General features: G+C 44.7%; 1 protein-coding gene across 1 annotated transcript; it reads right to left on the reverse strand.

The window, feature by feature from the left end:
* Positions 1-9,656: 9,656 nt before the first annotated feature.
* LOC109177645 (transcription factor MYB75-like) lies at positions 9,657-11,528 on the reverse strand. Its single transcript, XM_019327060.1, has 3 exons — positions 11,304-11,528; positions 11,070-11,199; positions 9,657-10,471 (listed from the first exon to the last, which is right to left on the reverse strand). Exons 1-3 carry the CDS (start codon positions 11,449-11,451, stop codon positions 9,964-9,966), a joined length of 786 nt encoding a protein of 261 aa, XP_019182605.1. The 5' UTR covers positions 11,452-11,528; the 3' UTR covers positions 9,657-9,963.
* Positions 11,529-13,985: the final 2,457 nt, after the last annotated feature.

The raw sequence follows: 13,985 nt of genomic DNA on the forward strand, positions 1-13,985 counted from the left end.
GCCACCAGCACCCCCCGCCGCCCCCGCTCCAGCTCGCGCACTCATCCGGGAGGGGGTGGCGGTCTTCGAACAAGCTTCCACCGCACTGACACGCGTCGCGGCGGGCCTCCGAGCAGAGGAACAAGCCGCCCTAGGGGACGCAGTGGCCCGAGCACCCGACCGCCCCAGGCACCTGTCACCCACGGGGAGGTCAACTCGCCTCGACCATCGGAGAGGCGGGGAAGAGGGGACTCCCGCCGAGACCGCCAGCGTGACGACGATGGAAGGGCACCAACCCAAACCAGGCCCGCCCTAGAGAGGTTGGGCGGCCGGGTGCCAGCCCGGGAGAGGTTGGGCCCAAGGCCTGCTGCTAATGAGCCCCCACCAGCAGAATCCTGCTCCCGCAGGCAGGCACGTCAGCAGTCAGTCACCCGGAGGTCGCCGAGCCACGGACCCCGGGCCCCGCCGCGACAAGAGGCAGGCCCGCGGGGGTCCCCTGGACGGGGGACCCGAGTCCCCCCTCGGCGTGCACAGGCCTCCCGGGTCGAACGATCAGGAGAAACGAATGGTAGAGCTCCGAGCTCCCATCGGGTAGAGGTCGAGCAGCTGCGGAGGAGGATGGATGAGCTCCAGAGGAAGTTTGACGAGAGGGACGGATCCCCCGAGCCCCAGGATGTGTTGTCCTCCCCGTTCGCAAACGCCATCATGGAGGAGCCCTTACCTCAAGATTTTCGCTTTCCCACCATTAAAGCGTACTCGGGGACCACGGACCCGCGGGCACACCTGACCAGGTACAGAGCCGCCATGATGATCACCGAGGCAATGATTGGTAGGGGGTTCTTCGCCACCTTGGACGGGCAGGCGCATGATTGGTTCGGATCGAGCAGCTCATCCAAATGGGCTACCTCGGCCAATTCATTAAGAAGCCCAGCCAGGCGCATGAACAGGCCCAGGGCCAGAAGCAGAGCAATGTGTGGCGGAAGGGGGGTAGCCAGGCGCCATCCACCTCGGCTCCTCCCCGCAAGAGGGACCACCACGACCACAGTTCCGAGGAGGAGGAGAAGACGACGGAGGACTCCCAGCCCCCGAAGAAACGGGCCATCTACGTCATCTTCGGGGGGCCCGAGGGAGGGGACTCGCCAGCCGAGCGGAAGAGGTGGGCGAGGAGCTTGTACGTGGGGGAGGTCACACGTACCCCCCACGAGAAGAAACCAAAGAGGGAGCCCATCACGTTCCCCGACGCCGACCTGCCAGATGGGCCCCTCCCCCACCGAGACGCCCTGGTGGTCAAGCTGGACATCAACAACGTGGTGGTGCACCGGGTACTCGTAGACACGGGTAGCTCGGTGAACGTCATGTACTACGACACGTTCACCCAGCTTGGACTCTCAAGAGGGCAGCTGGAGCAGGTATGCACCCCCCTGTCCGAGTTCACGGGGGACTCAATTGAGACGGAGGGGTCAATCAGTCTGGAGGTAGAGATAGGCACCCCACCTCACACAAGGAGGTGGGAGGTCGAGTTCGTAATCGTGAAAACCAGCTGCGCCCACAACATAATACTCGGCCGACCCGCCCTGGAGGACCTCAGGTGCATAATTTCCATGGAGCACCTGTGTCTCAAGTTCCCGACACCGACCGGGGTCGGGGTCACCCGGGGGGACCAAAAGGTAAGCCGCAGCTGCTACTTGAAGACGTGCCGCCAGATTGGTCAAAAGGACCTCCAGGTACACACCATCGCCGAGAAGGCATTCCGGGAGGAGGTAGGTCGACCTCGGGCCGAGCCCGTGGTCAAGACAGAGGAGGTCATCCTCGACCTCAGCCGACCCGATCGGGTTGTGAAGGTAGGGGTCGGCCTCCCGGCCGAGCTCCGGACACGGATAATCAACACCATCAGGAGCTACAAGGAGGTCTTTGCATGGGGTCCCGAGGACATGCCGGGCCTCAGCCGAGATGTGATCACACACAAGTTGGCCGTCGACCCCGCGGTCAGGCCGATCCAGCAACGCAAAAGGTACCTCTCCGCCGAGAGGAGGGAGTTCGTCAAAAAGGAGGTCGACACACTGCTGGAGATTGGTCATGTTAGGGAGGTCATATACCCCACCTGGCTGGCCAACGTAGTCCTCGCCCCGAAGCCGCCCACCTGGAGGATGTGCGTGGACTACACCGACCTCAACAAGGCCTGCCCTATGGACCCCTTTCCCCTCCCCAACATCGATCAGCTGGTGGACGAGACTGCAGGTTGTGCCCTCATGAGCTTCCTATATGCGTTCAGGGGGTACCACCAAATTTTCATGGAGGAGGCTGACGAGGAGAAGACAGCCTTCACCACGCCGGAGGGGGTCTATTGCTACAAGGTTATGGCTTTCGGACTGAAAAATTCAGGTGCCACCTACACCCGAATGGTGGCCAAGGTATTCAAGCAGGTCCTCGGTCGCAACCTCCAGGCCTACGTCGACGACATGATCGTCAAGAGTACCGACGCCGACCTCCACACAGATGACCTTACCGAGGTATTTTCAATTATGCAACGCTTCAATTTACGGTTGAACCCCAAAAAGTGCACTTTCAGGGTGCACGGGGCGGAAATTTTTGGGGTACATGGTCTTGAAGAGGGGCATTGAGCCCAACCCTGACAAGGTCAAGGCCATCCTGGACATGGAACCTCCGAAGTCCCTCCGGGAAGTCCAGCGCCTCAACGGGCGGTTGGCAGCCCTGGGCCGTTTCCTTTCGAGGTCGGCCGAGAAGTCCTTGCCGTTCTTTGGAGTCCTCAAAAAGACTAAGGGCTTCGAATGGTCCGAGGAGTGCCAGAAGGCGTTCGAGGACCTCAAGACGTACCTGATGTCGCTCCCCCCCCCCCCCCTCTGGCCAAACCCGTTAAGGGGGAGGTCCTATATCTGTACTTGGGCATCTCGCAGGCCGCGGTCAGCTCCGTGCTGGTCCGGGACGACGAGGGGGTCCAGCGGCCCGTATACTACACGAGTCGAGCTCTACGGGGAGCAGAGATCAGGTACACACCCGTGGAAAAGGCCATTTTTGCAGTAGATGCGACGGCAAAGAAGCTGAACCACTACTTCCAGGCCCACCCCGTGCAGGTCCTCACCAACCAGCCACTAGACGCAGTACTGAGGGCCTCGGGGTCGGCAAGCAGGCTGGTCAGGTGGGCCATGCGGCTGAGCCAGTTCGACATCCAGTTCAAGCCCCGACCCGCCATCAAGGGGCAAGCGCTGACTGACTTTATAGTCAAGTGCACTGCCCGGGAGGCAACGGAGCGGGTCAGGGACGAAGACGAGGAGTGGTGGACCCACTCAACGGACGAGTCCTCCAACACCAAAAGCTGCGGGGGTGGAGTCGTCCTCATAACACCGGAGGGGTTTCGGGCCTACTACGCCCTCCGCTTCGCGTTCAAATTATCCAACAACGAGGCCGAGTATGAAGCACTCCTGGGAGGGCTCCGCCTCGCACTAAATATGAGGGTGGAGAAACTCAAAATCCGATGTGACTCTAGACTCGTGGTGGGACAGGTCACAGGTGAATTTGAAGCAAGTGATGAAAGAATGGGGAGGTACCGGGACGTGGTGCTCCAGCTACTGGGGTAGCTGATCAATTATGAGGTCCTACAGGTACCCCGAGACCAGAACACAGATGCTGACATGTTATCCAAGCTCGCCCAAGGGGCCCCGGAACATATATAAAAAATAGCCCGAATTGAAGACTTCAAGAGGTCGAGCCTGAACGCCTACCCGGTCCTACCCGTGCAAATCCGACCTCCCTGCTGGTTGGACCACCTCAAGGAGTACAAGAAGACAGGCACGCTACCTCCCAACGAGGTCGACGGCAAGCTGATGAAACGGCGAGCCCCCACGTACGTGGTCATGGGGGACACACTCTACAAGAGGTCATATAACGGCGCCTTGCTGCGCTGCTTGTACCCAGACGAAGCCATGTCAGTCATGGAAGAAATCCACGAAGGGACCTGTTCAGCCCACCAGGGGGCCTTCGCCATGTCTCGGAGGGCCATCTTACAGGGGTACTTTTGGCCCAAAATGGCCAAGGAGTGCGCTGACTATGCCCGGGGTTGCGAGACCTGCCAACACTTCCAAGTCACCCCCGGCCGGCCAGCCACGAGCTACACCCCCATCAGCTCGGTCATCCCCTTCTCCAGGTGGGGAGTGGACCTAGTGGGAGCTCTGCCCATGGGGTCGGGAAAAAGGAAATACCTCATAGTAGCAGTGGACTACTTCACCAAGTGGGTAGAGGCGGAACCGCTGGCAACCATAACAAGTGCCCGTTGCAAGCACTTTGTGTACAAAAATATTTTGTGCCATTTTGGGGTCCCGATGCAACTCATCACCGACAACGGACGCCAATTTGAGGGGCAAGAGTTCGAGGGGTTCTGTGCAGAATGGCACATTACTCACAGCCGGGTAGCAGTGTGCTACCCTCAAGCAAATGGCCAGGTGGAAAATGCCAACCGCACCATTGTGGGCGGCCTGAAAAAGAAACTGGAATCCGCGGGGGAGCGTGGGTGGAGGAGCTCGACGCTATTCTTTGGGCCTACCGCACCACCCCCCGGAGGGCTACTGGGGAGACACCTTTTTCCTTAGCCTACGGTTTCGAAGCCCGAGCTCCAGCGGAGGTAGTCATACCTTCTCGGCGGGAGGAGGACTACGACCCTGACACGAACGAGGAGCACCATAGAATTGTCCTCCACATGATTGATGACAGGCGCGAAGCAGCCGCGATTCGAGCTGAAAACTACCAGAGGCAGACCAAGTCATACCACGATAAGCGGGTCCGACCCCGCTATTTCCAAGTAGGTGACTATGTGCTCAGGAGAAGGGAGGCGAGCCAGCCCCAAGCCGGAGGAAAGTTTGCCCCTAATTGGGAGGGCCCGTACATTATAGCAGCCGTGGTCCGCCAGGGCAGCTACAAGCTCAAAACTCCCAAAGGAAAGATGATAGCCAGGGTCGGGAACTCAGAGCACCTGCTCAAATTTTACCAGTAGACCTACCACGTGAGAGGTGGGTCTTGGCGTTGCTATTCTAGGAGGAGGACCATTCCCCTCCCCTAATAATGTCTTAGTGAGCGGCAATAGTCGGAATAAAATCGCATATTACAGAACACATTGTGCGCAGGACCTTTTTTGTTACAAAGCTGGTTCTCATGCATTTTATCTCCCTTAAAAAAAAAAAAACAAGGAAAAAAATCGTGAAACAGGGGGGAACGAGTGCTCACCCATGTCTTCCCTCCCCGCGGACCCTAAGGGGGCATGAGGTCCGGCCTCGCGTACTAACCCCGACGGAGGACGCACCCTAAGGGGGCACGAGGGACGACCTCGCGTACCAACCCCGACGGAAGAGCCCGGTGGCACAGTCCCGTCGGACTGTTCCCGAGCAGCTAACGCGCACCCTAAGGGGGCACGAGGTCTAACCTCGCGTACAAACCCCGACGGAGGAGCCCGGTGGTTTGGTCCGGCAGGACGGGGCCCAAGCGGTTTGGCGCACCCTAAGGGGCACGAGGTCCGACCTCGCGTACAAACCCCGACGGAAGAGCCCGGTGGCGTGGTCCGGAAGGACTTAGCCCGAGAGGCTAACGTACCCTAAGGGGGCACGAGGTCCGGCCTCGCGTACCAACCCCGACGGAAGAACCCGATGACATAGTTTCATAGGACTTTGGTTGACGAGGCTAACAAAAAAAAAAAAAAAGTTCCGTACCTACCTCGGCCAGCTGCCGAGGTCCACCTCGGCGAATTGCCGAGGTCCACTCGGCAACTGCCGAGGCCCACCTCGGCGAGTTGCCGAGGCCCACCTCGGCGAGTTGCCGAGGCCCACCTCGGCTACTGCCGAGGTCCACCTCGGCAACTGCCGAGGTGGCCAAAAAAAAAAAATGTTTCAGAGAGAGGCAATAGCAAGTAAGAGGTGGCACCCATCACCGGGGCAAAGGCGCAACAGTCATAACATCCAAGTGTGACACATAGCAAAAAGGAGAAACAAGTTTGTGCTAACTAAGCAGTCAAAATAACAAGTCTAGTACATCACCAAGGGAGAACAAGGTCGGCTACTTTGAGCTCGGGCCACGTGCGTGAGGAATGCGCGGAGCAAACCGACCCGGGGGGAGAGGAGCAAGGAGGTGGAGCGGCCCAAGACGTCTCACCTCGACCCAAGGCACCTCGCCTCAAGGCACCTCGGCTCAGGACACCTCGGCCCAAGACGCCTTGGCATAAGGCACCTCGGCTAAATTTGAAGCTCGGTATTTTCCACCTAAGGGGCTCGGGTCGGCGCACTGATACTCTCATTCGTTGACTTCCACTCGCAAAGAAGAGAGTGGGGGACTCATGATGAATATATTATACCCACGACCCGACCCGGGGTAGCAACATGGACCCGGAGCACCTTGGTGGACCCCAAGAGCAGCACAGACCCGGGGGACCACGGAGGTGCCCAAGAGCAGCACGGACCCGGGGGACCACGGAGGTGCCCAAGAGCAACACGGACCCGGGGCACCACGGAGGTGCCCAAGAGCAACACGGACCCGGGGCACCATGGAGGTGCCCGAGAGCAACACGGACCCGGGGCACCACGGAGGTGCCCAAGAGCAACATGGACCCGGGGCACCATGGAGGTGCCCGAGAGCAACGCGGACCGGAGCACCATGGAGGTGCCCAAGACCAACACGGACCCGGAGTACCATGGAGGTGCCCCGACCCGAGCCGACCTACGCGGAGCTCGGTCCTACCCGAGCTCGGGACCCGACCCGGTCCGCCCGGGCCCGGTCAAAGTGAGATCTAACCACCCCCCGATTTAGGGGGAGGCGGTTGGGGGGTTAGCTTGTATAAAACCCCCCCTCCTTGTCCTAACAAAGGGCAATTCATTCCACATTATACGATTACTACACACTTTTGTCCTACTGAATCTTTGTAATAGCCAAATACTACGGCAATTAATATAATATACGGTCCACCGCGACCTTTACGACATCGTTCTATATTATTCGTTTATTATTCTTATTATATATTCTTATCCGGGTTTATTGATTCGGGTCCACCCCGGGTTAATTAAATCCATCAGGTCAAAATTGATAATTGATGATCGATTTGGTAATTACAGTATAGTCGATGGACCAAAACGGTCATTAATTCTTTTAATTTTAAGTTAATGCTAGTAGTTGTTCTGATATCACGGTTCATGATCCAATTTTTTGGATCGCGATTTTAATAAACTGAAACCCAAATATTGGTTCTGATTCTGAATTATAACCGGAACCATTCGATTCGATTGTTATAATGTTCGGTTCAATTCAAACAGAACTGTGGTCATTCCTACATATAAGCAATAATTTGTTGGTGAAAAAAATAAATGAAATATTTATTTTAAGAAATTAAGAATACAAATGTTAATTTTATATATCAGGAAAAAAATTGTAATTTTTAAAATAATTGAGGGGTTAATGTGAATATAGGAATAATTTAGAAAGAGAAAGTGACATTCTTTTATATATATATATATATATATATATATATATATATATATATATATATATATATAATGTATTTATTTATTTATACATGGAGACAAATGAAGTGTAACAAAGAGACAAAATGAACAATAATTGCCTGTCATTGTTGAACTTTAAAAGCAAAGATACTCAGTAGTCACTAGTCAGTACTCACCGTCGTCACCGATACGTTTTCGACTGTAGCAATTACAAAATAATATGGACCTGTTCCAGTTGGCCATAATTGCTTTGTAGCCCATTAGTAGGACCATTGACTTAAATGTACATTTTTTCAGATATATTAGTAAAATGTATAGTATTTTGTTTGAAAATTGTACTAACATACAACATAGCAAGAAAACTAGCTCCTGGCGGCTAGGAGTGTACGAACTCCAGTAGAAAATTAATTAATCGATGGAATTGAAGAATTTTGATTAATTATTTTAATCAATATAATTTGATTTGATTAATGATTATGAATTTTACATAATTTCGATTGTTGATTAATTCGATTTGAAATTATCCATTAAACGAATTAATTAAATACTTAACTGAAATTATATATATATATATATATATATATATATATATATATATATATATATATATATATATTATTTATTCTTAAATATTAAACAACAATATTACAGATTCGCGTACAGTTATCCTAATGTTAATTTTTATTTATAATTTTATGAACCTCAAAATTTAGTTATAAATGTTGGTTAATTGGTTAACTGACTGATTAATTGAAAAAAAATTTGATTTGATTACTATTGTAGTAGAAATTTCGGTTCGATTAACAATTAAAAATTTAATTTTTTTTATTAATTCGGTTAAGTTAATCGACCGATTAACCGATTGCACACCGTACTCCTACTTGCGGCGAACAAGAAGAGTGACATTAGTGGTATTGGTTGTTTGAGCATATATTTCGTTTGTTAATAATTTTCAAGAGTGATACTTTTGTTCTTTTTATTCAATAAAAAGTACGGAGTAGTTTATATAATAGGGGTAGATATAAATTTTGATTTTTTCTCCTCTTTATATCAGATAAACATTTCTGATTTTCTTATGAGTTTATTTACTAAATTTCGAGTTCTTATACAAGTCTCTAACTTTAATTTTGTTTACAAATTACAATCCGATCCGACTAGCGCTCACAATGTCTACTAAATTAACTTGACATTGCAAATGTCTGTTTCATATAAACCCCTATCACCAAAACTTATAATAATAATAATAATAATAATAATAATAATAATAATAATAATAATAATAATAATTATTATTATTATTATTATTATTATTATTATTATTATTATTATTATTATTATTATTATTATTATTATTATTATTATGGGAAAATTGCATCTTTAGTCCCTAAGTTATAACCAAGTTTTGACTCAATCCCTAAGTTATGGTCGTATCTGAGTTTAGTCCCTCAGTTATGAGCAAAGTGACGAGTTTGGTCCTTGGTGTTAATATTCTGCTTGATGCTAACGGGAAACTTACAAACATTTTAATAATAGATGGGTAAAATATGAATTTCAAATTATAATCCCTTCTTATGTTGAAACACATTGCGCAACATTTATTTATTTTTCTTCTTATACCTACTATCGAATGTCTTTTCTTCCCCAATCTCTAAAATCTCAAATCATCCACTTCTAAGCTACGAGATTCATAGATAAGTTAAGCATCAAAGATTACAAATAAGGAACCTTGAAAATCATTTTCTTGGGTATAAAAAAAAATAAATCTAGGTTACTTTTTTTTTTTTGATTAATTAATCTTTTTTGATTATTTTGAACAACATTCAATATTTTAATTATACTTTTACATTATTAGGAATGATTTAGGTCATTATTATATTAATATTTTTTTCTATATTTCTATAATGGTACAACGGTAAATGAATTTACAAATATTGTTCATTTATTTTTTTTATCAGACAAAATTATTTATATTACGTTTTTGTCACATCACATGTACACCAAATTAGTCGTTATTTTGGTGTGCCGTGTACTCAACAAATGTATGCAACAGTTTCACCAAAGTACGTCAATAACTCCTTATTATGTCCTTTGCATTATGTTCTGTATTTTTTTTTTTTGTTTTTCATTTTTATTTTCGTTTTGGCTTGCTTCATTCGCAACATACATAATAACATTCAACGTAACAAAAAATAGTGCATACACTCCATCATAATAGCATACCCATACAAGACAATTAAAATATCATAGATATTTTAACATAAGAGTTTTTCTTATATAATACTTATGTTTTCGAGTTAATTTCAATTTTTAGTAGCACTTTCAAATTTAATCATACCTTTTTAATTTGACCACATTGCATCCTTAACTTAATTTTTTAAATAAAATTTAAGTTAAGAACACAATATAGTTAATTAAAATAATAAGATTAAATGTGGAGTGACTAAAAATGAAATCGACCCTACTTGACTGAATCTAAAGATTCCATATAGGCTTAGCTTAAAAGTTCCAAAAGGTCCATATCAATTGGCAGGTTAGTCCAACCGACTTGTCCTTCGTGCATGCACGCGTTTCCTTCATCGTCGTTGAATTCCTTGTCGAAGAGCAAATCCTCCCACCACCGGACTCTGTCGTCCGAGGTTGTTGTTTCTAATTCCGACGGCAAAGTCGCGATTGTGTTGTTTAGTTGAACATTTTCCATTACCAAGTCCGATGTTGTTATTATTGCTTCCGGCGGCTGCGGTAACGTGTGTCCTTGGATTTGAGCATCATAGGTAACGGCGGTAGCTTTTCCGGTCTTTGACGTCGGAGATAATGAGGTGTTTAAGAATCTCCGAGGTCGAGGCCTAACGACGGTGTTTTCCCTGATTTCGGGGGCTTTTCCCTTCCAATTATCTTGCATTCTAGCCATGGCAAATACCTTTTTCTGAATATGGGTGTTCCAGTAATTCTTCACATCGTTCGCTGTTCTTCCTGGGATTCTGCCGGCAATAAGTGACCACCTAAACACATGTAACCATACATACTAGCAGGTTAGGATTAAGGCTAATTAACCCGTGACCTGTGCTCTCGTATCATTAAGGTTACAGGACGCCAAAAGTTATAGATAGTAGCAAAGGTGCAACTTTGTTTTAGCATGTACATGGAGTGCAACATTAGAGCAACATCAATAACTCTAGTTTTTTTTTTTTGTGGTTTTTGTGGTGCCAATTAGGAAATAGAGAGAAGGGCAAGAAAAAAGGGGAAAAAAGGGTAGGCAACAATTTTTTTTTTTTTAAAAACACAAAAAGTTAAAAAATCCGCGCATAGTATTCTTGTACTCCAGCGTAATCATCTGCCTTTGTTTTTCCTATTCTCTCTCCGGGCGGCTCCCACAAAAAAAACCATTAATTGCAGGAGAAAAATCCACCAAAAACCTAGTTTTTTACTGTTTCAAAAATTATATATAAAAAAAAAAAAAACTTATATTGAGAATGCTTTTAGAAAGACAGAATACTGGACTTGACATTTTAACCTCCGCTCAACAGGTGCCGAAATTGACCCTTCAGGCAAACATAGTAGGAATTAATTACAGTATAATCTCATGCACCAGTAACTTGCCTGTTGCCTAAGAGGCGATGGAGGCGCATAATGAGATCAACTTCATCCACACTGAAGTCGCCTCGCTTTATATCAGGACGAAGATAGTTCAACCATCTCAATCTACAACTTTTTCTGCACCTGTTTAACCCTGCAATAATTGTATGTTATGTTTGTATATATTATCACGAAATAATGGAAGTGGTAAATTCATATTATATATAAAGTATGTAACATTATTTAATTATTAATTACCAGCTCTAAGGGGAACTAGATGCCATTTCCCTTCCCCATACTTCTGAATGCACTTCCTCAAAAGATTATCTTCTTCTTCGGTCCATGCACCTTTTCTCATCAATCTCGAAGACGACGGCGGCGGCCATGCAGATGATGAATTAACCATTGCAGAGTTAGTTGGCGGACCAATATGCAGAAGAAAGAGAAGAGAAACCTTAGCTTAAGCGATAGAACACAGCATCTAGCTAGCAAGTTAGCAGAGAACCTATATATAAATACCAGGAAATCAGTGATGATAGATGTAGTCTTCTTCCAATAATTCCACGATGAAGTGATAATGTGATATCTTCTGACGTGCATGTCGTTTAACCACAGGGATGGGATCCTTACATTTTCCTATAATAATATATTTATTCCCTGTATATTAAAACTGGTGAACAAAACCTGTTTGGTTGGCGTGTGTGGCCGTGCACTTTCATTCATTAAAAGAGCTCGGGAGTTTGAACCCCTCTCGAATGGAAAAATTAAACTGACTAGCACTTTGCTCCTTAATTGGGCTGACCCGGTGCGAATGGGGATTAATCTGAATATGATATGGCTTAAAGGTTAGAACATGCTCAAGACACAATCATTATTGTGTAGACCATATCTTGTATACGGTAAAATAATGTACATTCAGTACAAAAAAAGAAAAAAATATCTGACGAGCAGAGGTTTAGCGAACCGAGTCCAGCTTTCTGTTATCGAAACGCAACACAGACTGTGTAATGTAAGTATTATGAAATAAAATTATATCTTCGATACTAGTTATAATTTTTGGTATAGTGAAAAATCCTTGATGTTTTATACTTTTGGATAGCTGTTTTGTGAGCGCTTGTTCTGACAATATTATATAATATTATAATATATTATATTATTTTTGAAAGGATAATATATTATATTATATTCACTAAACGTTAGAAAGTGTTTGTTTGTGAATATATTTTATTGCCTGCTAACATTCCCACGTGTTCTGTTCAGTTCCTTCTATTTTAGGGCTGCTCAAACAGTAAGACCAAAATACTACAAATTTCCACCAAATATGACATCAAACACTCAAAGAGAATACTCTTAGCATATTTTTACACAAAATTTTATTAATCTCCAACTCATTACATCAAAACACTAAATTTTTAGGTCAAATGTCATTCTACACTAAAATAATATGGTTTCTCTAATTTTAAAATTTTTATTAGTTTGAATTTAATTAGTTTAATATAAAATGTAATATTTAATGTAAATAATAATTAATAAATTTTTAGTAACATTTTTTATGTTGTTATTTTTCATTTATATATTTTAAATTTTAATTAATCTATATTCAATATTAGTCTTGTTTTAATCGTCTTGATGAGATCTTTCAAATGTTATAATTTATTTATAATAATATAACATTTATGTTTAAGTATTTAACAAAATCTATAAATACATAAAAACAAATAAAGGATACAAAAGGAATTAACAAATAAAAGCATGTGCAAAACAGGAATAAAAAATGTACCCAGAAAATGGTGTGGATGAACCGTGCTGCTCCATATTTGGTGCAACAATGTTCACGAATGGCAAAAAAATTGCCGATATGGCGATACATTGGAGTTGAAAACCAACATTTATTTTATTTTATTTTATTTTATTTTGCAGATTTGATGTTTTGCCGTCTCGTTGGAGATGTCCTAAAGGCCAAGTCCAAGCATTCTACCATCAAAATATAGTGTTGGAATACAAGTATAAATAAATAATGTTATGCATTTACTATTAGCTATAAGTTTTGTGGTAGCTTTAAGCACTTGATCCTCACAATTGTTATTAGTGTTGTGCAGTTGAGGCCATCAAGAGGGAAATGCTAGGGTTTAGGGTTTAGAGGGTTGAGTTGTTAAGTCATGAATTTTAATGACATTTTAATAAGTTAGCCCGTAATTATTTGAAAAGATTAAACACTAACCCGTTATTTTCGTTAGAGGGTTAACATGTAAAGACTAAACACTAACTCGTTATTTTCGTTACCAGTTTCATGTTGTGTTGATTAGTCATTTTATAAATTGCCATGTCCATCTAAATGGACCGTGCCTTTGAAAAATCTTGAAGTGACCACCGTTCAATTGGGGTGAAAACGTGCACTACATGATGTTGTACGTCATAACATGAAATACAAGCTAAGATGTAAAATGATAAATATATGTATTCTCATAAAGTATAATTCTTGTTATGTATAAAAATTTTATTGGATAATGAAAAGTGATTGAATAAAAAATATTGTCTCACTATTTTTTTTTAATTAATCAAAACATGACATTTCAATCAAGAATAGAAAATAAAGTATAAAGTTAGATTAAATATAGTATTACTCAAAGATTTTGAACGGTGGAGCAACATGAATCTCTTTTTGCATTTGGGTCCAACATGTTAATGATTTATGCTTTGTTTGCTTGTTTATTTAAATAGAGATTGTCTTTTCCGAGATTGTCTTTTGTTTTGTTTTGTTTTGTTTTTTTTTTTTTAAAGTTTAGTTAATGGAGAAAATATAAAATTAAATTTGTATATGCATGTGTGACATTTAGCATGCACTAGTGTGCTGACTACAACATGTTATCTCACTTATATATCTGTAGGAATTAGGAAAAAGGGCCGTTTATGTTTCTCTTAAAAAAGGGCCATTAACTA

Source organism: Ipomoea nil, unplaced genomic scaffold (genome assembly GCF_001879475.1).
Source record: "Ipomoea nil cultivar Tokyo-kokei standard unplaced genomic scaffold, Asagao_1.1 scaffold0805, whole genome shotgun sequence".
Taxonomy (NCBI): Eukaryota; Viridiplantae; Streptophyta; class Magnoliopsida; order Solanales; family Convolvulaceae; genus Ipomoea; species Ipomoea nil.